This window comes from Primulina eburnea, chromosome 16 (assembly GCF_022965805.1).
Source record: "Primulina eburnea isolate SZY01 chromosome 16, ASM2296580v1, whole genome shotgun sequence".
Taxonomy (NCBI): Eukaryota; Viridiplantae; Streptophyta; class Magnoliopsida; order Lamiales; family Gesneriaceae; genus Primulina; species Primulina eburnea.
In genome coordinates, this window is record NC_133116.1 from 3107922 (window position 1) to 3134316 (window position 26395).

General features: G+C 33.1%; 5 protein-coding genes and 1 pseudogene across 6 annotated transcripts; 2 read left to right on the plus strand and 4 right to left on the minus strand.

The window, feature by feature from the left end:
* Positions 1-1639: 1639 nt before the first annotated feature.
* On the minus strand, positions 1640-3849 carry LOC140817261 (RHOMBOID-like protein 2). Its single transcript, XM_073176900.1, has 5 exons — positions 3435-3849; positions 2678-2841; positions 2402-2565; positions 2062-2312; positions 1640-1956 (listed from the first exon to the last, which is right to left on the minus strand). Exons 1-5 carry the CDS (start codon positions 3728-3730, stop codon positions 1842-1844), a joined length of 990 nt encoding a protein of 329 aa, XP_073033001.1. The 5' UTR covers positions 3731-3849; the 3' UTR covers positions 1640-1841.
* A 4315-nt stretch (positions 3850-8164) lies between these two features.
* LOC140816526 (E3 ubiquitin-protein ligase XBAT33-like) lies at positions 8165-13120 on the plus strand. 2 transcript variants are annotated; one of them, XM_073175857.1, is made up of 11 exons: positions 8165-8272; positions 8677-8950; positions 9105-9164; positions 9467-9538; positions 9765-9937; positions 10096-10256; positions 10353-10411; positions 10539-10585; positions 10671-10814; positions 11152-11243; positions 12004-13120. In XM_073175857.1, the coding sequence occupies exons 2-11, from the start codon at positions 8774-8776 to the stop codon at positions 12543-12545; spliced, it is 1527 nt and encodes a 508-aa protein (XP_073031958.1). In that variant the 5' UTR covers positions 8165-8272; positions 8677-8773; the 3' UTR covers positions 12546-13120. The 2 variants fall into 2 exon arrangements, with proteins under 2 accessions (XP_073031958.1, XP_073031959.1); XM_073175858.1 differs by having other exon boundaries at positions 8185-8276.
* A 257-nt stretch (positions 13121-13377) lies between these two features.
* Positions 13378-14602, minus strand: LOC140816527 (CEN-like protein 1). The gene is made up of 4 exons (XM_073175859.1): positions 14361-14602; positions 14088-14149; positions 13934-13974; positions 13378-13850 (listed from the first exon to the last, which is right to left on the minus strand). Exons 1-4 carry the CDS (start codon positions 14559-14561, stop codon positions 13630-13632), a joined length of 525 nt encoding a protein of 174 aa, XP_073031960.1. The 5' UTR covers positions 14562-14602; the 3' UTR covers positions 13378-13629.
* Positions 14603-19418: 4816 nt separating this feature from the next.
* On the plus strand, positions 19419-20006 carry LOC140817295 (leucine-rich repeat receptor protein kinase EMS1-like). The gene is made up of 2 exons (XM_073176940.1): positions 19419-19556; positions 19656-20006. Exons 1-2 carry the CDS (start codon positions 19419-19421, stop codon positions 20004-20006), a joined length of 489 nt encoding a protein of 162 aa, XP_073033041.1.
* A 601-nt stretch (positions 20007-20607) lies between these two features.
* On the minus strand, positions 20608-21464 carry LOC140816836 (uncharacterized). The gene has a single exon (XM_073176318.1). The coding sequence runs from the start codon at positions 21265-21267 to the stop codon at positions 20677-20679; it is 591 nt and encodes a 196-aa protein (XP_073032419.1). The 5' UTR covers positions 21268-21464; the 3' UTR covers positions 20608-20676.
* An 862-nt stretch (positions 21465-22326) lies between these two features.
* LOC140817500 (membrane steroid-binding protein 1-like) lies at positions 22327-24573 on the minus strand (annotated as a pseudogene).
* Between the last annotated feature and the right edge of the window lie 1822 nt (positions 24574-26395).

Consider the following 26395-nt stretch of genomic DNA (forward strand, 5'->3'; position numbering starts at 1 on the left):
TACCTGTTAGTTGTTGTCCCACATCGGTTGGATAAAATAACTAGGAGTTATATATATGATAGTGGACAATCATTCTCTTGAGCTAGCTTTTGGGTTTGAGTTAAGTCCAAATTCTAATTTAACAGTACCTGATTGTAGTTTCTACTAGTTTATCTAAATGTTTGATACATTAACATTATCAATATTAATATTATATATGTAATATCAATATATCATTAATACACGATTTAATAATAATAAATAACTAAATATGAAAGTGTGACCAATTAAATGCAACTCTAAAAGCCTAAATTTGATGTACTAATGAAAATTAAATAATCCGATCAAATTATTAAAATAATAATTGCTTTCAACATCAAACATAAACTCAATCGACAAAAAATCTCAATTATTCGAATTAAGTTTCATCACATACTAATTTATTGAAATATCTGGATCATAATACTACACTATATGGTATAGTTTGATACACTAGATAAGAGAGGTTGATAAATAATCCTCATTATCCCATATTTGGTATCTTTTTAGAAAGCTCATGATAATATCATGGGTCCGTGATAAATAATTTTATACAATTGAGATGTGATAATTTTAATTTAATGATAAAAAAACACCACAAATGACTTAATTGCCCTCAATATATAAAAATCCTAAACCTTATCAAAATTTTTATTTATTTTTATATATTATCAAAATAATGATGTTTTGAACTCAAGATAATTATATAAATGATTTTTATAAATATTTAAAGTTTTTTTTTTGTAAAAAGCTCATTTCTTTCGAACTTAATATAAAATTAAAATCAAAGAAATATATTTTTTTATTTTTATATATTATATAATATGATAATTATATAAATAAACTCGAGATAATTATATAAATAATTTTTATCAATCTAAATAAAATTATTAGTATCACTCGATTAACCATAATTGACTTGATACACAAAATCAAAGGCTCAAATATCATATTTATATAATATATAAAATTAGGTAAAAATAAATAAATCATGCAAGCACTTTCGGCGCCGAACTCAAACAACAATTTTGAAATTATAAAATTTATTATGATAAAGTTAATTTTGTCATTACAATCTAATATATAAATTTAATCATTCTTATTAAAATCATATCAAACATTAAATATAATATTCTACCTCTTATTTAACCTTAATTTATCCTTATATTATATATCACATGTTTATTCTAGCATATGTATCAAACTATGCTTTAAAAATGCGATGTATCATGTAGTTCATTGTGAGATGGGTCAAAACATAAATCGTTCAGAATAAAATATTGGGATCGAGAATGGATTGTAAAAAATCTTCTCTAAAGAAAGTTGCATTATTTAGTATCGAGAAACTAAAACAAATCATAAAATATATGTATAAAATAAACAATCCTTTAAAACTTTGTATTTTAAAAAATTAGAAATAAAAATCTTCAAATATTTTAAAGATCGTTAATTTTATATAGGTGATGCTATATGTTTTTTTTTTAAACATATATCACGATTCACGAGTACCATGTACAAACATAAATTAATGACATTTCATTTCCTCGTATGAAACTATACTATATACAAATAAAAATTTGAAAAAAATGAAGCTAAACTAACTAAAAACAAACCATGACCTTAAAACAAAAAGCTAGCACAATAACTTGAACTATTTTTGAACAAGAAATTCCTCAAAAAGGACAACACTATACATGCCAATAATTAACCAGACTAATGTTATTTGCACTCCAGTAGTCGGCCATGGTATGTCAAAACACTTCTCAATGTCTCGTAATAATTTGTCTGATTGAAGTTGGAAGCTGTTCATTAACCTATGACGTTCAAGTTTCATCGCATTCCCATTTCGAAGTCGGGACGCAGCTCACATAGCCACACCAATGGCAACGCTGGTATCCATTCACTCCCTGGAATAGCATCACGAGTCCGACAGTAAATCTGCATTTAAAAAGGCAACCAGTTTGGACGATCGTATCAGTAACTCGAGAAGTGCAAGTTAACAACCTAGTGTAATGATACGGATCGAAATACATTAATGTTTACCCGACAAGCAGCAATATCATAGAGACAAACCAAAGTACATATTGATAACCCTTGTACTTAGATTTTACACGAACTCCGACAGGAATATTGTGTCTTTCAATCCACCCGAACTGTGGACGAGGTAAAAGAACAAGGCCTAGCAAGAATCCAGCCAAGAATCCGCCGATATGGGCGAAGTTATCAACATGTGGAAGAATCCCAACTGCTAGGTTAATCAAGACTATAAACAAAAGGGTTGATAATGCCACAATCTGCGAGGCAAAAAGATCGAATCAGATTGCTAAAAAGTCATTTTAGTTTTCACTTGCCCAAAACTCGAGAGCCATGAGCGACTGTTCACCTTGTTGGTGTATATAGACCAGTTTGTGATCAACTCGGAAAGCATGGCTCCAAGAAGTCCAAAAAGTGCGCCAGAGGCACCAACAGAAATTCGGTTTTGAATAAATAAAGATGATAGTATGCTCCCACCGAATCCGGATATTAAATAGATGACGCCAACTCGCGCTGCAAGGCATGTTTTGAATTATATATCACTGAGTATACATAACATGTAATGATTTTTTTTTAAAAAGGCAATGATTCGAAATATACAGATTATTGGAGTGAGGGTTCATACCGAAGCCAAATTGATGCTCAAGTCGAACCCCGATGAAGACGAGGCTCATCATGTTTGCTAGAAGATGTATAATGCCAGCATGTAACCAGATACACGAGATAAGCCTCCAGCCTTGATGGCGGTGTACCACTTTATTCCAATTAAGAGCACCCAATTTCTCTAATCTTTGGTACCAAGAAAAGCAGAATCGAAGAGCCATTAGCTTAGATTTACTGTTTTACTTTTTTTTTTTTTTTTGAAGAACTATATTCCTTTTGTATTTCTGTGATCACCAAATGGAAAAAATTCCCCGCACAACAAAGTTATCATATATAAATTTAGGAATCATCAAATTCAGCATTGTATAAAATACAAAACTAGAGCAAAGAAAAAGAACATCGCAGAACAGTCCATAACAAAGTTTACTCCAAAACAAGAATGTAATCAATCAGACTAACAAAAAAAAACTCAATTCTAGATTGAATGTGTAAGCATAGAACCTCTACTACATTCAGATCATAAACTAAAGCATGGTTCATAAAACCACCAAAACAAAAACAAAAACAAAATGAAATATTAAAAAACTAATCCTTGAGCTAATCAGCCGAACAATTTTTCCGCCTCAAAAACAAAAACACAGAAAAAGAATCATCCCGAAAACAATAAAAACTCGATCTTTACACAATTACACCACAATTCCGACCAAAAAAAACAAGTAAAATCAAGCGTAAATTTCAGCAAGAAACGAAAGTGAGAATTCAAGAAACAAGATACCCACGTTGCAGAAGACGGCCCAAAGAGAGGATTCTCCCTCAGCCGCTGGAAAGAAAATCTTCCAAGAAACATAGCCGCACACTTGTCATTGTCACCACGGAAACTCGAACCCCTGTTCTTCAAATCCCTCGGGCAATTATTCACATACATCACGACAAGAAACATCGCAACATTAGCCACCACAAATACTGGAATCAGCCATGAAGTCCACTGGCTTTCCCCCTCCTCAAACGCGTCTGCGCTTGAAGTTGAAGAGTAGTTGCTTTTCTCCCTCTTGCTCTCTATATCCTCACCCGCCATGGCTGCAAGCTGCTGCTGCTATTATTTCTTGTATTCAATCCCTTTATCTTGTCTTATAACCCGAAATTTCTTGAATTTATTGGAGTGAAAATTGAAGTGGGATCGTGGGGGAGATGAACGTGTTGAGAGGAGTTGTTTTGTTCGGTTCGCATTCTGTGCTATTGAGGGTAGGGATCATCTGTTATCATCCTCACAGCAATGTTCAGTGGTATTGCTTCGCTTGATTGCCACGTGTCTTGTATGGGGGAGCTTTTGAGCTTGTTTTTCAGTGGCTACTGGGTGGTGTACATGGCTAGCTGTGGGTTGCGAAACATAGAACAGCAGCCGAAGTACCGGGAGTTACTAATTCAGTTATTCTTCGCGGTTATTAAACATTTGGACAATAAGTAAATAAAATAAAAGAAGCTAACGTTGCGTTTGATTTTAAGGATTTTTTTGGTAAGAACTTGGAGCTAATAATTTCAGATTATTTTTAGTTTTTTGGAAATAATGTAAAATGTTATTTGACCGTACAAAACATAAATTCCATTTTTGTATAATTGTAATGAAATAAATATTTAAAAATAGACTGAAAATCATTTAAAAATAAGCAATGATAGGGAATTCGAGTTGGGTAATTGTATCATATTTGCACAATTTTTATGCCTCCTCTACCGTGACGCACATAACAAGTACTAGTTCCAAAGGTTGGTTCATCCGGATGTCCACCGATCTAAACCAAGGCATGAACTGAATATTTTTTTTGACTCGGCTGCATCTCTATTTATTTCATTTCTTCGGCAGAGTTGTACTTATGTTCGATGAAATTTGAGGTGAAAAGTAAAAATTGAATATTTTTATTGCGATAAATAACTACAAAGTTCGGTTGGCAAATGTCAAACACAATAAATAATATATAAATACACCAGAAACAATATATTAAATCCGTAACAAGCCAACAAATAATCGAATAAATTGCATAAATATTAATTTATAGTTGTATTAAAGTTGAAATATTTATCGAATCTGTATAATCCAATTGTCGGACTATATATTTTTCAATCGACAACATAGAGCTTGCTCTTTTTATTTATCTTGTCACATTATTGATCGAAGATAAGTCTTTATTAACTTCAACATCGACAACTTTCATTATGTTGATGCAACTATTAACAAAATCTTATAGACAACATGAGTACAGAGAATAAATCATTCAGTTTCGTCAAACACGATAGTCTATCATTTACTTTTTTCTATTTGTTAAATAACATCTCATAGTCATTTACTCCGAACATCACTCTTTCACTATTAATGTCACGTTCATCATGTCTCAGAATTATTGAATCTTCATATTTGACTTCTCAAACTAGTTAAAGACCCACAATTTAACTTTTCAAACTCAAGAAATACTCAAAAGTCTATTTATATTGTTTAAATTATTCAAATCGATCTTAAAGAGAAGATTGATTTAGTTTGATCAACTATAAACAAAATATTCAAATTAATTTTCTTTTTAATTAATATTGAACTAGATTTTTTTTTTTCAGTAAATTACCGAGTCAACGTATATATAAAAATTTGGGTTCTTCCAGGACAGGCCATGAGACTCGAGAGTTGAGTCACATATCCCGTTTTTCAAAAAATTTACGAGTTGGGATAAATTTTATATCTCGTTCAAAATCAACTTGTCTCTTAGCAGACAAATTTTTAGAGGCTACGTTTTTATCATATAAATATATATAATCAGAGTTGGTTCAGACCAACATTGACCTCATATGTCAAGAAAACAAATTTGATAGGAGTGAAAATAAAGATGTAATCGAGTCGAATCAAATTCATGAATGTTTGAGTTTGAGTCGATTTTTATCGAGCGAAGCTCGAGCTTTATTTGATGAAAATATTCATGATTCACGAGCTTATTCAAGCTTTTACCGAGTTTGATAAATATATATTATAAATTTAAATATTCATTAAATTTATTAAAAATTAAATTATATATTTAGAGAAAATATAATACTCTTATTAAATTTTGTAATTTTATTCTAATAAATTTAATAAAATTTTCTATAATTTTCATAAGTAACGTAAAAAATTTATAAATCAAGTATTAAGACTATTTGTTTAATTTAAGAGAGACTTATAAACTTACTACTAAATATGTTCACAAGTTAACGAGTTGAATATTTTAAATTTTGAGTTTGGCCAGTTTATCTTAACGTGTCTCATAAACGAGCTTTTATCGAATCGATGTTCGAATAACTCACGAGCGGATTGGTTTATTTACGTAAATATCCAAGATGATATAAAATTTTGTAAATAATTAAGAAATTGAAAAATGATTTAAATATATAATTATTCTAACTAATTAGAATAGAATTCGGCCCGCGTTGAATGTTCGGTCGCTCGTAATGAATAGTTGAGGTTACACAAAATCAAAGCCATTCGAAAGAAGGATTGGCTTCATGAGACCAACTGATTACCCAAAACAAGTAAAAAAATAGAAATGAAATAATAAATAAAGAAATGAATCTGATTCAATAAAGACTAGTAATCGTGGAATACATGTGGCTAATATATTAAATATTCATGATATTACGACATAATGACGTCACAGCATAAAGAAGAGAGTTTATTTTTCACGGTGGCTAGTTTGGAGAAGAAATAATATTATTTTTCACGTGAGCAGTTTTCCTTATGACGGTGAATATAATATTATTTGTTAAGAAAAAATATAATATAAAAAATGAAATAGGGTAAAATAGGAAAGAAAGTTGGTGTCCTCATATAGCGGTTATTATTAGGGGCTCAACTATTTTCGATTTAGAAAAGTTGTTCGATTTAAAAGGGAAGTTTTATTTTGATTTTTTTTCTATTTAAAATATGGAGTGACTTGAAAAGGTTTTAAGTATGGTAAGAAGGGTAATTATGGAATTAAATATTTTGGTGTACTCAAAGGTAGTTATTTTAAGGCCTTCACACTTAATATAATAGTATAGATATGAAGCAACTGATTCCTATACACAATTTATTTGGGATGTACATGAGATAATAAATTAATCTGAGTCAATTTATCAGAAATTGTATTTAAATGAATGAATTCGAATTTAGAAATTTAAAATCTATTCGTTTGTTTCATTGTCAAATATTTATTTTCAAGTACTCATTTTATTGGATTTCAAATTTAACCATAATATGAAGTAATTTTAAATTCTTCCTTCAAATTCAAATCATCTGATTAATACAAACACTACCTAAGTTTCATGAGTTGTTTCGAACATTACTTGATTAATATTCTAAACTATCATCGAAATCGACTCAAGTTCGAAGTTATCCATATGCATTTCGAGTTCAGATCGTGAGTCTTTAGCAATCTTAACATATAAATCGACAATCCATAACTAATAGAATTTAGTTTCGATCAAATGGACATACACGAAGATACATTGATCCCTCTTCGTACCTAATACCATATTTACAAAAGGTGGTACCATGTACACTTTTAAATTTGTTGAAAAGTTTGCACTGTTTTTTAGGCAAATAATCCCAGTCATAATCTTTCTTTTGACTTTTGTTGTGATTAAAATCAATTGCAAATTTCTATAATGATATTTCATAGTGTCATGCAAATTGTTAAAAGGGTATAACAAAAGTTTGAAGAAAAGTATGAAATTAGGCCAAGAAACACAACACTTGTGGAAGAAAGCCAAATTCATGGTCATAGTAAATAAGAATTAATGAATTGATATACCATTATTCCGATCCAACTCAGATCCGAGTTAAGCCAACCCGATCGATCTCGTAGTTCATTAACCAAAGTGATGGGTCCATGTTGAACACAATCAGGATCAAAGTACAAGGCCCAACTCATTTATCTTTATGTTCGGGAAAAATTTTACAAGGTAAAGTCTAAATATTCGATCATATATTTGCTTATACAACATTATATACTCCACTTAAATTTGCTTTCTGGACTGAATTATGCATCAGATGAGATACATCGAACTACGAATGAACCACACTCACCAAAAACAAGAGCAATTAATTCAAAAAATGTCTCAAAATTTAATTGCCTACAAAGGGATTATTATTATTATTATTTTTTTAAAAAAAAAAGAAAAGAAAAAGCCAAGAATGTTGATTTGACAAGCAATCCCTGGCATTTTTTTTCCCTTATTATTTATTATCATTTCCAGTCATCAATAAACCAACGAAATCCCCCGAAAAAGCTCAGTGCTCTTTCCATACACAAAATTGTTTGTTTTCGTATTTTTTTTTTGACTGGTTGTTTGTTTTCGTATTATGTCCAAATAAACTGACAAAAAAAAAACAAAAAAAATAAATAAAATTGGTAAGTAATTTTTTTTATAATAAAAAGGTCAAATAATGTATATTAATTGTGATAAAAACTTTTTATCCAAACTTGTTTTGACATTTCAATGTAGGATACGATAATAGTTCATAAAATTTGGAACTTACATATGTTACCATTTTCTTGCAACTATTTTCAGAATTTGTTCGACAGTTGACCTAAATCCCTTCCTCGTATATATATATATATATATAGTTGGTGTCCTCTCTAGGTAGTTACTATCAATGCCTCACACTTAATAGATAGTATATATATATATATATATATATATATCTATATATATATATATATATATATATATATATATATTTTACTATTTATTAAGTTTAAGCATATTAGAATAACTGTTTTTGGTGTCTTTGGTCTGTTTTTTGGTTTCCTTATTTTACCCCTATTTGATATCAAAATTACATTTTTGTTTTTTTTTTAAATTTCAAAAAACATTTTTGTTTTTATTTTTTTTATTATAATTATTCAAATAGCACTTTAGTACTTCGATAATTTGTCAAATTTCATTTTAGTCCATAAATAATTATAAAAAAAAATTGTACACACACGTACCGCGTGTGCAGAGTAGCTAATATATATAAACTCTTAGAGCTGCTTAAAAAATCAGTAAATCCACGTACACATAATCTATACAAAGATTTATAGAAAGAGGAAAGGCCTAAAAAATTGAGGGAGAAAACCAAGAAATGGGGAATTCCTTTGGGTGTTCTGCTTCAGGGGAGAGATTGGTATCAGCTGCAAGAGATGGAGATTTTGTTGAGGCGAAGATGCTGTTGGATTGCAATCCGTGCCTCGCGAAGTACTCGACCTTCGGTGGATTAAATTCTCCTCTACATTTTGCTGCTGCAAAAGGTCATATCGAGGTTCGAACCTATTTTTTAAGTCATTGGTTATTTCTTGAAAAAGGTCTAATTTTTCTTTTTCTCTGTCTTTTGGGGTTGATTTTCTTGTTTGAGTTTCTATTCAAATCTGTTGCTTTTGGTGGTTGTGTTGATTTTTGAAATTTTGGATTTTTAGATTGTGGCATTGTTACTGGAGAACGGAGCTGATGTGAATACGAGAAATTACTGTGGACAGGTGTAATATATTGTCTTCAGTTTTCTTTTTAATTTAATTTCTTTCTTGGGGATAATGTCAAATTATGCTTTGGGATAAAACTCGGGGTTTTCCCCATTTTCTAACATCAGATGGATGGATTGGTTTTTCTTGTGCAAAAGAAAAATCTTATTGTTTAGATCAACTTAGTTGTGACTTGTGATCAAGGTTTTTGAATTGATAATGAGATATTATTGATGGGTTTTTGCTTGTATGAACAGATCTGTACAGGGTTTAATCGATCTTTATTCTTTATCTTAAGTATTATGTTATTGTTGATGCAGACAGCATTGATGCAAGCTTGTCGATACGGTCATTGGGAAGTTGTTCAAACTCTTATTCTCTTTCGATGCAACGTGAGTATTGAATTAAATATAATGTGCTTGCTTTTCTTCAATTTCTTTGTAATATCCAGTAGCTTACATTGAAAAAGAGAGGTGAATTTAATCAGTGTGTAATCGTTATGTTTGTTGGTCTATCAATTGGTTACGAGCTCCTTGATTGTCTGCGCTGTTAAAATTTGGAACTTTGTGTATCATTGATGGATTATCTTTTGAAGCTCGCAACTACTGTAAAATTCAGGTTACTAGAGCAGATTATCTTAGCGGGAGGACTGCGCTCCATTTTGCAGCTGTCAACGGTCATTTGCGATGCATAAGATTAGTGGTTGCAGATTTTGTTCCCAGTGTTCCATTCGAGGCTCTAAATTTTCAAACCAATGGAGATGGAAGTGGTTGTGCTACTGATAAAACCAAGTGCGACCATAGTTTTTTTATTTTTCTGAAGTCTTTTTGGCCTTCTTTCTTGCTGTGTAAAAGTGTCAAATAATAACTAGTGCAAATGATTAGTAAAATTTCGAGATCTGGTCACCTTTATGTATTTTCTTATTTGTATCTTCCTCATTCTGTGACAGCGCTCTCTCCAAATTTGTAAATAAGGCTGCTGATGGTGGTATTACGGCTCTTCACATGGCTGCGTTGAATGGATATTTTGACTGTGTGCAACTCCTACTCGGCCTTCATGCAAATGTTTCAGCTGTAACATTCCATTATGGCACATCTATGGATTTGATAGGTATTCTATTTTCTTGAGCGTTGATTATTTATCCTGGATAACCCTCCTTTTGTTTTTATTACTGTTTCGTGATTTCTTTGAGTCGTAAATTTATAGGGGCTGGTAGCACTCCTTTGCACTATGCTGCGTGCGGAGGAAACTTGAAATGCTGCCAGGTGATCATTATTTTTATGTCATTGAATTTGAAGTTTCAAGAAATAAACATTTGGAACTATCTGCCTATTTTTTGCTGGTATTGCAAATGTGGTGTATTGATAATTTTGTCCATTTTGATTTCCACAGATCCTTCTTGCAAGAGGCGCCAGTCGATTGGCATTAAACTGCAATGGGTACTGAAATTTGCATACATTTTCTCAATATTCGCTTTAGTACTTGTTTATGTGCAACACCGGGTGATAATATAGCCTGTTTCAGATGGCTTCCTCTTGATGTCGCAAGGACGTGGGGACGGCATTGGCTCGAGCCACTGCTGACACCTAACTCTGATTTGCCAATCCCAGTGTTTCCACCTTCTAATTATTTATCATTGCCACTCATGAGCGTGTTAAATATAGCAAGGTAAGAATGAAGATGGAAGAAACTTTTTGTTAGCTGATCATCTGTGGTTTTTGTGTTGATGACGTACTTATTCGAAAGATGGCCAACCAAGTATCACATGGTGGAGCAATTGATTTCCTAAAATATTTTAAACTCGAACACCAGTTGCTTGTGGTGCTTTTTTTTTTTTAAAAAAGCAAGTGTTCTCTCTCGAGAATCAAAGAATTTTGAATAAATACAGTTTTTTCTTGTAACACTTAATAGTTTTCTGTACGGCACTCCATCGCAGAATATCAAATTTTCTTTTCATCTCAACCAATTTTGATAATTAACACTGAAATTCTTTTTATTTCTTCAGAGATTGTGGGTTGCAGACCTCAACAACTGCATCAGATGATGCTGATATTTGTGCCGTGTGCATTGAGCGAGCATGCAGTGTAGCTGCTGAAGGTCTGGTACTTTTTTCATCATCGATACAATGTTTGACTGAATAATAATGTATCCATGGTTATTTCCATACTTTTATGTGGGCATCAAATTCATTCCTTCTAGTTTATTCTAGCAATGCTTTGAACTTGGACTAGTGCTCTCAGTTCAATGGTTTTTCCTCTCAAATAACAAGTTTCTAGGTTTCATTTGCATTTTTTCTCTGTGCCCCATTGACACAGTATTGAATATCCACCCCAAATACCAGCATCGTTCATAGATTGAGATGTACCAGCGACCATATCTGCATTTACTTGCTCCAAATTCGAATCCTTGCCCTTAATATTCCATTCAAGACTTGATAGATGCTAATCTGCGCAATTATGAACATATATATTTGCATTGACGTCATTTTGACTCCTGTTTTTCTGACATAGCAGTAACTTTTAGTATTCCATCTTCTTTTACAAGGTTCTGGAACATCATAGTGATCTGTAAACAGCAAAATACGATGTCAGAATTCTCTGATAATATGAAATAGAATAGTCGGGCGTAAAGATAGAGGACCACACATCTGAGTCAAATAACCTGCTGCGCTCCCATTCTAACTTGAGTTTTTCTGGCTTAAAAGTAGTAATTTGTAGTCGTCGGTGCTCGCAAAGTTCAATAGTTGGAATTTGGCTCGGTCCATATACATGTGACAAGAAAATATTTTGGTGTCTAATTATGTACAATGAAATGATTCTTTGCGCCAATTTTCATGAATATCTGTCCTAACTTTCAGGGTGTGCGCATGAACTCTGTGTAAGATGTGCTCTCTACCTTTGCTCGACCAGTAACATCCCGTTGGAATCATCAGTACCCCCAGGCTCCATCCCCTGTCCTCTTTGTCGACACGGCATCATCTCTTTTGTCAAACTCCCCCGTTCTTCGTCAAAGGAGATCAAATTACCATTGTCACTTAGCTTATGCACACCATGCATGCTTCATCCGCGAGAGCCAGATGCATCCGAATCCTTTGGTTCACCCGATACGCGAAAGAATCGTGTGTCTTCTATTACCTCAGATATGTTTTGTCCCGTCACTTGCAGCCCATTTCCTTCTGTCACCATGCCTTTATGCACGTGCAATGAGGGACCTTGTCCGAATTTTGATTCTGGCGAAAGAGACCCTCAAGAAGAGTCGCCCCATCGTTCACAATCCACATCAACTGAACAGGACAAAATGGACGCAATGAGACTCGAGAAAACGACATGTTCAAGTATGTTTTGGGGAAGAAGAAGCTGCAGCAGAGAGCATCAGTGTAATGCCGAAATAAATGCATGATTTGTTTGTTTCAAAAAATATATTTGCATTAGTTTGAAGTTTTGGGTGTCAAGATCAATGGTTGGTTTGCATCCATTCTTTTCCTTGTTCGAGAATCCTTCTCGTATTTGTCTGGAAAATACCACAAGTCCGCTCCCGTTTCTGTGTTTGCTTTGGTTGACCGAAGGAGCTCGTAAAGATGGTACACCGAGACTGATCGATTATAGTAGTATGCCACCATATTTGTGGCATTATTAGTTGTTTAAGAATGTTTGGTTTCACAAGTGAAGAAGTATATACAAGTTTCTTGTTTTCCTGGTTGTGTGCTAAGATTTTAGTGAGCTGCAAGTATCTCCTGATGTCTACATATCAAAGTGGGAGCTATCATGTTGGTAAATAAGATTCTTTTTAGGTTAGTTCAGGTTTTCTTTTTTGTGTCTTTGTAAACTGAAAATCCTGGTAAGTTATTTGTGCGAAAATCATTATCTAAGTCGGAGGTTGCGAGTTTGATCATAAAAGACCAGAATGTTAGGTCCTTGTGAGCAGTAACATTACCCGTTGCTTCAAATGCAAAAGATTTGAAATACTTTACTTTTTGTTCCAGTACAATTTCTTTTCAACTAAAGCCTCTCGTTTGGTTGGCCTGTTAACTCGAGAAGCTGTGAAAAATTAGTTTCTTAGAAATTTTGTTTGCGATGTAAATTAAGGTGAAATTTTGACAAGAAAAGTTATGGAATATGAGTGGGAGTAAATGTGAAAATCCATGTAAAAGCGGCATATGTTACTCTTGTAAGTTTAGCTAATCAATGTTTCCACAAAGTAGAAGCAACACTCAATTAAAGTTGAACATCCAGCAATCTCACTGATCATTATTCTCATACATTGGGACCACAATGTTATCTCATCCCAATTTCTAGTAAAAAATACAATCTGATTCTAACACACTTCCATGCATTTCATTTCTTATTATTAAAATAAACAAAAAACCTTAAAAGAAAAAAAAAGTTTGTCCGAACCCCCACCAACCAATATTGTAGCAATCCCAAAAACCACCAGAATCTTATTAATTAATACCAGTTACTCTTGTAATTTTTGAATTAATTAATCATCTTTTTCTGCAGGCAGTCTCTCTTTGTGCATTGAAGTAGAGTGCAGCAACCGGCAAATCTAGGCCATTTTCTTGCGCAAATCTCCTTGTGTTGAAATGATCCCTTGAAGAAGGTAGGTACTTAACGCTGTGCCTCCCTTTCTGCTTGAAAACAACAAATGCGTATCGATGGATGCCTATCGTCGGCTTCGGCTTCTCGTAGCATACAACTTCTCTCCCTGTTTAATCGTGTGATTTCACATCTGTGTTCTAAATTTGACTTTAGTTTGTAATTATAAAATAAGAAATTCGTTAAACTTACCAAAAGAAGCATCAGTGGTGCCAGGAATATCGGTGACTATCCTGGAAATGTTAAATTCTATCAGTTAATATATATCATGTGATGAATCTATGTGTAATGCATAGTTATATTATCTGAAAAATTATTATTATTTATTAGTGTCTTCATGACAAACCAGTGGACATGTTCTCTCAAGTACGGCTCGCTTGGACTCGGAGCATCCGGATCAGTCATAACCTTCGAAACCACACAAATATAATTTGTTATGAATATAAGTTTAGTAAACAAGACTCTTTCAGAATTCAGAAGATATAATGTCATATATATCCCAGTTACAATATCACTGTATATATAAAGTAATAAATTATAAAAAGTACACACAGCACGTATGTGTGTGTGTGTGTATATATATATATATATATATATAAAATATATATATACGACTTACAAGAGTATACGCATCCCTCATGTCTTCGCCACCTATCTCGACCCTGGGATTGGCAGCCACAAGAGCGGGCATGAGTTCGTGTCCATTGGAGACATGTTTGTTCCCATTATATATCACATTTAACTGTACACTGGGATAGAAACAATCCACCACTTCTCCTATAATTCTTCCTACACAAAGGGTTTCCGCAAGCCTCGACATGATGACAAGTAGAAAAGTGGAAACTCTGAGAGTGAAATGTGTTTTTGTCTGGTTTTGTTTTGTGGCATTGTTCGAAAGAGTTGCTTTTATAGTGCCAAAAAAAAAGACGTGTAGGGTTTGGATTACGAGTTTAAAGATTCTTGAGAATTTCTTCTTTCATGCATGAAATGAAAAAAGTTGTCCGCGGTATCCAGAAAGAAACATGTTTGGAAGAATTTTGCTGAGTTAGAGCCTCTTATTTGGAGTAGGGCATCCTACGTTCTTTATTTGAGAAAAACAAAAACAAAAAAATCATAAATCATGCAATTTCCGCGTATAATTTATAGATTTTTTTTTTCATGCAGTAATAAAATATTTATTTATGGAGGTTTTCCGATATTTTCAAATACAATGCTTAATTAGTTATAAATGAAATTTTCATTTTTAACAATTAAGACATTAACAATAAAAAAAAACTTTATTAAATTTTGGCAAAAATTTATGTGAGACGGTCATGTATATCGTATTTTATATACAAGTCTCCAAAAATTATTGATTGATATATACAAGTCTCCAAAAATTATTGATGCCTTCCTTTTGCAACAGAATTGCTTGCACGCATGGCTTAAGATTTCTACTATTAAAAAAAATTATATTTTTTTTCTTTTTGAAAAATCAAATTGTCTTCTGCTCATTGGCTAGTTGGGACTGGGAATCAGAATATATATAGGCTCTACAACATTTTTATATAATATCATTGGGCAAATGGGAATAGTTCTGCTTTTCATTGTGCTTCGATCTCCCGAGTACAAATTACATTGAATATGTTATTTTCAAAGGATTATATATTTATCCAACAATGGTATGACAATATATTTTTGGAAATCTTTGACCAATTAATTAATAAATTATAATATATATAATATAAATAAAACTCTATAAATATAGATAAAAACTTGTGTGAGACGGTTTCACGGATCGTATTTGTGAGACGGATCTCTTATTTGAGTTATCCATGAAAAAGTATTACTTTTTATGCTAAGAGTATTAGTTTTTTATTGTGAATATGGGTAGGGTTGACCCGTCTCACAGATTATATGATCCGTGAAACGGTCTCACATGAGACCTCCTCATAAATATATAATGCTCGCAACATCTTTTTATGTATGTATATATGTATATATACACATGATAATATTAATTAACCGATTTAATTTATTAAGAATTGTTATTGCATTCTTGGACTACGCATAAAGAATAAGTTATCTCGATCAAAGGTAGTCGTGTCCCTTGTCTGATGCATAACTTCATCTCTCTCAGTAATTATGAATCTCTCTTTAATCACTTACTCACAAAATCTTCTCATTATTTTTGGGATCAAAATACACAACATAGCTATTTTTTCGACATAAGTTACCGTAATACTCGAGTCAAACATCATTCGAATATTAGAAAGCTAGATAAGAAAACTTAGGCAACTTCTCACATTTTTTCTTTTCTTGAACTGATTTCCTGCTGGTTAAATTGTATTAAGTAACCTCATTTGCTTCTCGCTCGATTTTAGAATATTATTTTATTTCTCGATAGATTTTATATTGAATCAGGCCTTAACATGATTTTGTTATTCTTATAGAGATAAAAATTATCTCATTCTGTACTAATATTTATTTGTGCTACATTTGAAGTAATTCTCGTTGATGATATCCGAGTGAATCGGGTATAGGATATGTGGGCAATCAACCGGATGATGAAGATAATTTTGTGTTTAGGAAAAATGAGTAAGGATACTGATTTCAGATAAAACCTGCAAACAAGAAAAAGAACTCGTGAATGGGCACCGATGAGATGTCCGATGTGGCCACTCCGATGCTTAAGTCAGCAGGTTGAAGACGAAGAACACAAGCAATATATGTTAGAATATATGTGAGAGTTTGAGAATTCAAAATTTCAGGATCAGTAAATGAGAAGTATACATGCTATTTATAGGATGAAATCTCATCATTTCCTTGTTTTCAGTGTCCACCTGCTAAGTATGGCAAGTCGGCTGCCCATACTTTCTGATGACTTATCTAACACGTCAAATCTATGTAGCTCTGACAGATAAGATACCTCGTGCTTATATACTCGAGTGTGACACTGTTTTCAAGGTGGCTCGGGTAGAATAGTTTATCGGGGACTTTACATGAGGGCCCGGGCTCTTGATTTCCAAGGAATAAAATATCCCGAGCGTTCACATACCCAACTACTGAAAAAAAAATATTTTACATATTGACTTTGATTTGAATTATCTATATGATATTATGGGTCATCGATGACCCGGACATGAGGTATGACTCGTCATTTGCCCAACAACCAACAAGTGTCCTTTGCATCTTTGTGAAAATCCACACAATGTATTATGCCATATCTAAACATTAAGATTTGACGATGTCACATCAAGAAAAAAAGAGAGTATAAATTGGGGGTCAGTCGTTTGCAATTATGGCAAAAGGATTTGTCCTGTCCCCAGAATGATTGATTCATCAAACTTGCCAAGCGTCCTGCCTCTGGTGAAAAAGGAATACACACCCATTTGTAGCATGTGACATTCCATTAAATTCTAAAAATTATATATGTTTTAAATGAAGTAAACTATAGAAATTAATAAATTTGAAAAAAGCAAATTACAAATAATATATATATATATAGATAGATTATATATATATATAGATAGATATATATTTATATCCTTTGAGATTAGCCTTAGATTCTTTTCTCTCCCCATTAGGCATCTAACACGTTCCATACATCTTTTTGAGCATATGATTGGACACGTTTCTTATGTAATGTTCATCATATGCCATGACACTATTTATTTAGGCAAAAATTTGTGTAAGACGATCTCACGGGTCGTATTTGTAAGACAAATCTTTTATTTGGATCATCCATGAAATCTGTACTAATATCTTTTTTAATTAGTATAGATCAACTTATCGTGAATATATTCAAATACTCTAAAAGATATTTTTTTTTAATGATGGATGTTCAAAATGGTGTATCATTCTCAATTATTGGATTTTGATCATTTATCGAAATGATAATTATTTTCAAAAATATAGAAAAAAATTATTTTACATGAATGATATTAATTAATTTTACTTACTATTTTTTTTAAAAAAATTGGCATATTTGTATCTATACAATGTATATATATACACACACACACACGTTTATATCGAATATAAGTACAAATGATGAATTAAAACTTAAACCTTTTAATTAAAATGTTTTATATATTATAAAATGATAAATCATAAAAGACGAACAGATCTGCATGAGTAGGCCCAATTCCTAATTTGATCCAAGTTTCGAAGCTGGAGCCCAATAAGACGAACACGTCTAGGGTGTTCAAACTTCAAACTTCGGATAAAACCGAAAAAATCGAAAATCTAAATCGAAAAAATCATGCACCGAACCGAATCGAAAGCTGAATTTTGTATTTCGGATATAAATATTAAACCGAAGTTTATTTGGTTCGATTTCGGATTATATATGTCAAAACCGAAAAAACCGAAATTTCATTAAATTAATAAGTTTTTAATATTGTATATTTTGATATGATATTTAGTGAATGAAAAACTATTTCAAGCAATTTTTAGTTGATTGTTGTTTGTTAAATTATTTAGACCTTGTATTTAAATATTTTACTAAAAAAATATATAGAAAATTAACATATTATATTTTACAATATATTTATTATTAATTTAAATAATTATACAAAAACCGAATTAATCGACTGAAATAACCGGAACGCTTTGGTAGAAACCGAACCGAAGAAAAATGGTTCGGATATCGGATTATATATTTCTAAAACTGAAACCGAAAAAACCGAAATAAAAATTCGAAAACCGAATCGAACCGACCGATAAACACCCCTAAACACGTCTGTCGTCTTATTTGAATTTTTTTCTGAAACATTGTTAATTTATTTTCATATAAATTAAAACTTTTCTTTTTAAAAAAATATAAAAATATAATTACATGTGGCATAATACCACATATTTTATTTATATCAAAGAGATAAAAAAAATGTTACAATGAAAGAATGAATAAATATTAATCAAAGATTTCTTTCTCTCCGAACAAGTCACTCTTTTTAGTGACATTGGGGTCTTAAGAGCTATATATATAGAATTGAACAATTTCTCTTTTAAACTAGTTTATAGGGTTAAGTTAAGTTTAATTCTCGACATTAACAAGACGAAATCGAGATGCTCTAAGCAAACTATTATCGAATCTTTTTATTATTTATGTCGAAACTTTTTTTCTTTTTTCATATTTTGAGAGCACATTATAATTCGAGTCTCGAACTCAAAATTTAGTCATTTTGTTGAAATACCATTAACTGTAATAACTTCTATAGGAAAAAAATAGTACTCAAACTATAACATTAAAAAATACACATTTTAAATTAAAAATGTACAGCGATCATGGAATAAAAAATTGTTCTTCGACCACTTTTTCACACTTCATTTGACCTTGTAAATTTGGCCAAATTTTAATCACACTTCATTTGAACTTGTAAATTTGGCCAAATTTTAATCATGAGCCAGTTGCTTTGATGATAGAGATTTCTTACAAAGGTAAAAGCATTTAATAAAGCAGTAGAGTCAGACACTTTCCTATTTAAGCTTAAGCTTGAAGTGAATTGAACCCTGTCGATAATTCATCAGAGACAGAAATATGTGTAAGACACTCTCACATATCGTATTTTGTGAGACGTATCTTTTATTTGAGTCATCCATGAAAAAAATATTTTTTATGCTAAAAATATTATTTTTTAGTGTGAACATCGATAGCGACGGCAAATCAAAAGAGCCACTAAGCATCAACATTGCCATGTTCCAGCAACCTCTTTTGAAACTAACCCTAGTCAACATTCTTGAAGCCAACAACTTTTGCAAGACAAGCATAATTGGAGACGGAGGATTTGGTACCGTGTATAAAGCCACTTTACCCGAGGGTAAAACCGTTGCTGTTAAGAAACTGAGTCAAGCCAAAGCACAGGGTCAAAGGGAGTTTTAAGCTGAGATGGAAACGCTAGGCAAGGTAAAACACCGAAATCTTGTTCCATAGCTGGGATACTGCTCGTACGGAGAGGAGAAAGTGCTAGTTTACGAGTATATGGTTAATGGAAGCTTGGATAATTGGCTAAGAAACCGAATAGGAACGCCCAAAGTCTTGGATTGGACCAAACGATTCAAGATAGCTGTAGGTTCTGCCCGAGGCCTTGCTTTTCTCCACCATGGTTTTATTCCCCACATCATACACCGAGACATCAAGGCTAGCAATATCCTTCTTAATGAAGATTTTGAACCAAAAGTTGCTGATTTCGGCCTAGCACGACTAATGATCAGCGCATGTGAAACACATGTCAGCACAGATATTGCAGGCACATTTGGATACATTCCTCCTGAATATGGTTAAAGCTGGAAGGCCACGACGAGGGGGGATGTTTATAGCTATGGTGTGATCTTACTTGAGCTTTTAACCGGGAAGGAGCCTACGGGACCCGATTTTAAAGATGTTGAAGGGGGGGAACTTGGTTGGATGGGTGATCCAGAAGACAAAGAATCGTGAGGCTGTGGACATGCTTGACCCGATGATTTGATGCGGATTCTAAGCAGACTATGCTACAAACACTGCAGATCGCTGGCATTTGTTTGTCTGAAAACCCTGCCAGAAGGCCAACTACGCTTCAAGTGTTGAAGTTCTTGAAAGATATCAAAGATGAGTAGAATGCTCAGGATCACCTTGGTATTTGAATTAATGATAAAATATTCAGTGTTATTAGATGAAAGTGGAGGAGTTGTAGTTTCAGTTTGCTTTTTGTGCAAATTTGTTATGTGTTAGATTATTCTATAATGTATTATTCCCTGACATCCTTTCATGGCATCTTGTAAACATTATTCAGAGTACTTAACAAAATATAGTTTTGTCTTAACCATTGTTGGTAAACTAATTTGATCATTAAATTTAAAATTATTGGTTTTTCAGAGTAGTACTGAATTTATTTATATATATACGGATAGATCAAATCAACTAATTTTTGTGATTTTTATAATGAAAAAAATGTAAAATAAAATATTTCAAGATTTCACTCCAAATTGGTATGACGAGATCTTATTTCTTCAGGACTCTTGTTCAGAAGCTCTCCTAACTTGAACACAACCATTTCAAACAACACAAACATCGCCCCTTCATACACGCTCCCCATGGGGAGCAAGCTCCGTTGCCCGTTTCCATCGTCTGCCATGGTCTGCGCCGGCACATAAGCCACCGTGCTCGCATACTTCACAGATGAACCCAGCTCCGGCTGAGCTGTCAGAAGCACCACTCTGGCGCCGCCACTTCTCGCCACGCCGCAGATGGCGTCGACCGTAGAGAAACCCCCTGGACCGTCGGAGGCTATGAGGAGGTCCGGATGGGAGATTGGAGGAGTGGTCATGTCGAAAATTAAGTGGGCGGAGAGACCCAAGTGGAAGAGACGCATACACAGGGCTCTTAGCATGAGGCCTTCACGGCCCACGCCGTAAAGAAAGACCCGGCCGCCGCGAGCTACGGTGGCGGAGATTTCGTCGACGAGAACGGTGAGAGGCGGTGGATGGGGGGTGGTGGAGGCGGTGAAGACGGAGGCTAGGTGGTCGCAGATTTGGGTGGCTAGAGAAGACGTTGAAGCGTCAGCCATTGGATAAGCCAAATTCTCCCATTAACTCGGCCTTGTAAAAAATTTGAGCCTACTTTTTGACACGTGCGCCTTGTGCTAGAGTACTGTTGAAAATTCAACCTTATTTGAAATCAATTTCGAGTGGACGATAAAATATCATTAATCATTCGTATGAACACCTGCTTTAAATATAATTTTAATAAAATCAAATTTATTATCCATTGCAATCCCATAAATCATCCACCAAGAGGCACGTTAGAAAACTACTAAAATTATTTTGTATTCCAAAAGTATAAACTATGCAAATCAATTCCTAGGATACTTAGATTCGGATTTAGATTTTTTACCGTATGGAAAACACAGCATGTGGTGTTGTGCATTTTTTATACGAGATGATCACGTGATCATCTTGTGGACATCACACCATATAAGTGTTAGGTGAGTTTTTAATGAGGTGGGGCCCACGTCAAAATAAAATATTCAGAAATCTCTCATCCCACATCGGAAAGTTTACAAAGTTGCTGGAGAGAATTAGTTATAAATAGAGCTCAATTCTTTCAGTTATTGTATCCCAAAATCACAAGCTTTTCAGCTTTGATAAAAAGAGAGTGCATAGAAAAAAAAGACGTATTTTTTTCTTGAGTGCGAGAATTCTCTTTTGTGAGTTAGAGAAAATATTTTCTCGGTATACTCGGATTGGGATCGTGAGATATTGAGTGTATTGGTGTATACACTTGTTGTAATATTTCTTCCGATGATAAAAGTTGCAGTGTTCCGTGGATGTAGCCTATATTGGGTGAACCACGTAAATCTTTGTGTTCTTGTAGGTTGTTTTCTTCCGCAAATTTTTCGGCACTATATTACCATCGTGATCGGTATCGCTTCGGGGTAATTCCCCAACAATAAGATTAATTTAAAAAGTTGTCATGTTAAACGAGATGATCATGTGATCATCTCGTTTAAAAAGTACACAGCACTTAGATATTGTTTTCAACACAGTAGAGGATCCAAATATACTTGATTCTTGGAATTCATTCTAGCTCTGAATTGAAGAACCATTCATTCCTCTTAACAGCCAAGAACTAACTTGAGAGTACCCCAACCAAAACAGTAAAACATCACTCTCTTTTCAAAAGCACATAAAACTTGAATATCTACTAAAAATTCGAACTCAACTTCTTCAAAATCATGCTTATTCAACACAACAGCCTGTTCGAGATGCTTCCAAACATAATAGCTTTTTTTTTATCCTACACCAAACATGATTCATGGTTCACCAAATATTAAATACTAATTATACTAATGAATCACTCCTTATCCTTCTCATTATCAACTGCAGAAGCGGCTTCAGGAGTTCCTTTACAACACTTTCTGATGGGCCATCAGCAACATTGTCTTGAGTAGTCTCGATTGCAGCTTGGCCTTCAGCCGCACCATCAGTAACTGGCACAGTAGTCGTCATGACAGTTCCCACCTTCACTTTTTTGCTCATGAACTTGTACTCCCAATCCTGTAGGGCTTCTAGCTTAAACACGCCTAGACCATTGAGCTCACCACATTCAAATCTTTTTCATCAAAAGACATCTTCGCAAAAGTACGACTAGTGTCCCTTCCACCAAACAAGGCGTAAGGTCCACCTGGCCCATAAACATCCTGCAAACAAAGGATGAATTTGAGTACCGGTAACTCATTTGCACTTGCGAGACTCTTGTATCACTGACAGTTTCTGTGACTCTACACGCAAGGGAAATTAACTGTTCTAAAAGAATAATATGTAAAGGAAAACATTTTGCATTCATTTCCTGCCGATATAGCAAGTGAGAATCACATTATGGGAGATCCAAAATATTAAAATGCACATGGTAATGCAACTGCTATGTATAGCAATTTCAATTAATAAAATCGTAGAGGGAAAAAAAGATACCAATGCTACAATTGGGTTAAGTGAGAAAAACTTAACAAGGGAAGAAACTTGGTTTCGCTACAAAAGTTTCACATCTGTTGAATACTTGAATATTGCATGGTTTCCGATTTAGAAACTTAGAATAGCCCTGGATAAAAATTCAGGTTTTATTTAAAATGTGTGAATATGGAAATCAACAGTTAAGCGTCCAGTATGCTAACCGACAATTTTTTTCATAGACGACACAAGAAACAGTTAAGTATGCTATGTGACCGTTGTGTAATGTTTTTAGTAATAAACAAAACAACACACACGATCAATTCCAGATGCACTTAATCATCAACTCCACAAGGCTGACAAATAATGGGAAAAAATTAAGTTAGTCTGATCAAGGATACACAAACTTCGAATCCCAAGAAGCTGTTGCAAATAACAAATGAGGAAATTCCTGCAGAAGGTTATGTTCATCTTCCATAAACAGGATAAACTGTAAAAATCCGATTCCAAATAAATTTTCCACTTTAACAAAAGAGAAGAAAGAATAAAATGAGTAGAATGATAACATTATATAAAATGGATAGGGATATTTTAAAAGGTCAGCAAGAAAGATTAGCAACATCCAAAAGCCATCTTTCTTCGTGCAAAAGAAATATATTAACATTACCCAAGTGCCAAAATCCACAAAACCAGCAATAAGCACTGAAAACCCATAAAAGTTCAATTCCTCTATAAACAATGACACACACATATATCACTAAAATCAACAAAAAAGATGTAAACTTTTCCCTTTCCAGAATCTCATAAGCCACAGCATGTAAATCACAGTAAATCACAACTAAGAACAAAGACAAAAAACACCCCAAAACTCATCCAATCAAAATAACAACAAAACTCTACAAAACACCAACCCAGGAGGCAAAGACGACAAACCAAACACACAAATATCAAAAATCTAAACTTTCTCTGAGAAACATCATAGATCTGGCTCTTGATAGCCATGAGCAAAGGCTTCTGTGAATCAGAGCCATCGTACTGTTTCAACTCATCCTCAGTGATCTCACCTAACTGAACCGGAGGAGGCAGAGGCTGCATCTGCTCCTCAAAGCCTCTTGACCTTTGCTGGATGTGGATATCTTTTGAAGAACCAAAGAAATTAGAAGCCACATAGTAAAGGGCCAAACCCAGAGCAAGAACTGTCAAGAAAGTAGCTGGAGAAAGCCCCGTATATGCCGTGATTGATTCTTTGAAGGTCCCCCACAATTCAAGGGACATTGTTTTAGTCGCTGAAGATACGAAATAAAGATGGAAAGATTGACAAAAGAAAAAATATGAAACTGGGGATTCTGTTTCTTGGAATGTGTTGGACAGGGGGGTGGGGGTTTTCTGGTTTTGTCGGCTTCGCCACGCAACGGCGTCACGGCTAACGGGGTTGGTAAAACTTGGTTTTTTTTTTAGAAAAATTGTTCTTAAAAAATAAAATTTTCAAAAAAAAAACAAAACAAATAAAATAATTTGTATATCTTAAATACTTCGATTTCACGCATAATATTCATCCTTCGACATAAATTGAAAGTAGATGACCAAACAAATTTTATGAGTTTGTCCCAAATAGCTTGAAAGGATATTTGACTGATAATAATTATATTTTGGATTCGTATTTGAATTCATAAGCAGATTATATGGTAAGTTTATTCGTGGATATTTATATTAATCCAATCAAATACAAAAAATAAAATAAAAAAACTTTAGGAAATTTGAAAAAACGGTGTGGAAATCATGTCTTATAGGATATCTTGCCACATTTTTTAAAATTTAGATTTAGAATATTTTGCCATATTTGAATGAAATCAACATATAAGAAGTAGCGTTAATTATTGATATTAATCTGAATTATTTGGGCTTCATTTGTCGAAAGCCATATCATACCGTACCCTAATTCTAACATTCATATATTTAAACTAGCACTAGAAAAATGTACGTGCAAAGCCTAAACTGCTGAAAATATATGTTCGAAATTTTGATAATATTTTAATGAATTAAAACATGGCTAATAACATTTATCAACCGAAACAAACTAAGCCATTAAAAAAAATATGACCATAGACGGTATATGAATCAGAGAAATTATCTTATCTACTTGACACTTTTTCCAATATGCTTCTTGGTTGATTTTGACAACTCAATAACTCTTTGTCGTAGTTTGTTATAATATACATATAATTATTTTGGTATGCTCAGTAAGTTTCTGATCGTCTTTAACATCTATTATGTTATTTACAATCTTTATCCGGGATCTAACATCCTCGTAGTTTGCTTCTTTATCACGACATTTTTTTGGTTTTTTACATTGTTTTTATCTGATAATCTTATTTTTCCGACTATTTTTTTGTTGTTAAATGATTTTTACCAAGTAGAGACAATTATTGCATCCAACAATCTCTCTCCCAATAATTGCACTCTCTGCAATCAATGGGAATCGAACCCGTGACCTTGGCTCTGATACCAATTGTAGGATCGAGCGCTTGCCGCTTTATCAAAAGCTATAGCTAGTAGTAATGGTGCAACTCAAATCTTTTAAACTGCACAACAGCTCAAGCACCACGGTTCGACCGCTCTACCAAGCAGGGACAATTATTGCACCCAACATAGTAATATACAACATTATTTTTTGTTATTTAACATGTCTCTTTTTTTTTTCATCCAGTATGTTTGTCTTAACTTTTTTATTCAAAATTTGACGCATTTCGTAGAATATATGTATGAAAAAACAAGAAATTATATAATTCACATAAACCATTTATTATTCTCTTCGTAGAACAGAAGACCCAAAATACGTGGCTTTGATTGGTGTACTCTCATACTTATTTTTATATAAACAACAAGACACATCATATAATATCAGAAAAATCAATTACCGCCAATAATACTAATCAAAACGAATAAAAAAATCATAACACAAACAACCTCGATAAGAAAAAAAAATGATAACTCAAAGTTTAAAAATAATTTATTTAGTACAATAACAAAAAATTGAAGTATATACGAACAATAAAAAGTATAAATCACTCTCAAATTAAATATTAATTTATATTATTCACAATTTGTATAAATTTTCCAATATTTTTTTTTTCAAATAAAGAGAAGACGCCTTATTAATGTCATCGTTTTATAGATATTCATTTCACTTCTTAAAAAAAACACAAATGAAAAATGGTGCCTTGACATTTAGAAAATCAGCCGTAAAAA

Bases quoted from the DNA above. Each gene is read 5' to 3' on its own strand.
- LOC140817261 (XM_073176900.1), bottom strand. From the start codon at position 3,730: ATGGCGGGTGAGGATATAGAGAGCAAGAGGGAGAAAAGCAACTACTCT. The intron at 2,842-3,434 runs GTGGGTATCTTG...TTGGTACCAAAG, and splicing joins TTTGGGCCGTCTTCTGCAAC to ATTAGAGAAATTGGGTGCTC. The intron at 2,313-2,401 runs GTGAACAGTCGC...TTTGCCTCGCAG, and splicing joins GGTCTATATACACCAACAAG to ATTGTGGCATTATCAACCCT.
- LOC140816526 (XM_073175857.1), top strand. From the start codon at position 8,774: ATGGGGAATTCCTTTGGGTGTTCTGCTTCAGGGGAGAGATTGGTATCA. The intron at 10,257-10,352 runs GTATTCTATTTT...GTAAATTTATAG, and splicing joins CACATCTATGGATTTGATAG to GGGCTGGTAGCACTCCTTTG. The intron at 10,586-10,670 runs GTACTGAAATTT...AGCCTGTTTCAG, and splicing joins TTGGCATTAAACTGCAATGG to ATGGCTTCCTCTTGATGTCG.
- LOC140816527 (XM_073175859.1), bottom strand. From the start codon at position 14,561: ATGTCGAGGCTTGCGGAAACCCTTTGTGTAGGAAGAATTATAGGAGAA. The intron at 14,150-14,360 runs GTAAGTCGTATA...GTGGTTTCGAAG, and splicing joins TGAGGGATGCGTATACTCTT to GTTATGACTGATCCGGATGC. The intron at 13,975-14,087 runs GTTTGTCATGAA...TAACATTTCCAG, and splicing joins TTGAGAGAACATGTCCACTG to GATAGTCACCGATATTCCTG.
- LOC140817295 (XM_073176940.1), top strand. From the start codon at position 19,419: ATGTTCCAGCAACCTCTTTTGAAACTAACCCTAGTCAACATTCTTGAA. The intron at 19,557-19,655 runs GTTAAGAAACTG...CTTGTTCCATAG, and splicing joins CCGAGGGTAAAACCGTTGCT to CTGGGATACTGCTCGTACGG.
- LOC140816836 (XM_073176318.1), bottom strand. From the start codon at position 21,267: ATGGCTGACGCTTCAACGTCTTCTCTAGCCACCCAAATCTGCGACCAC.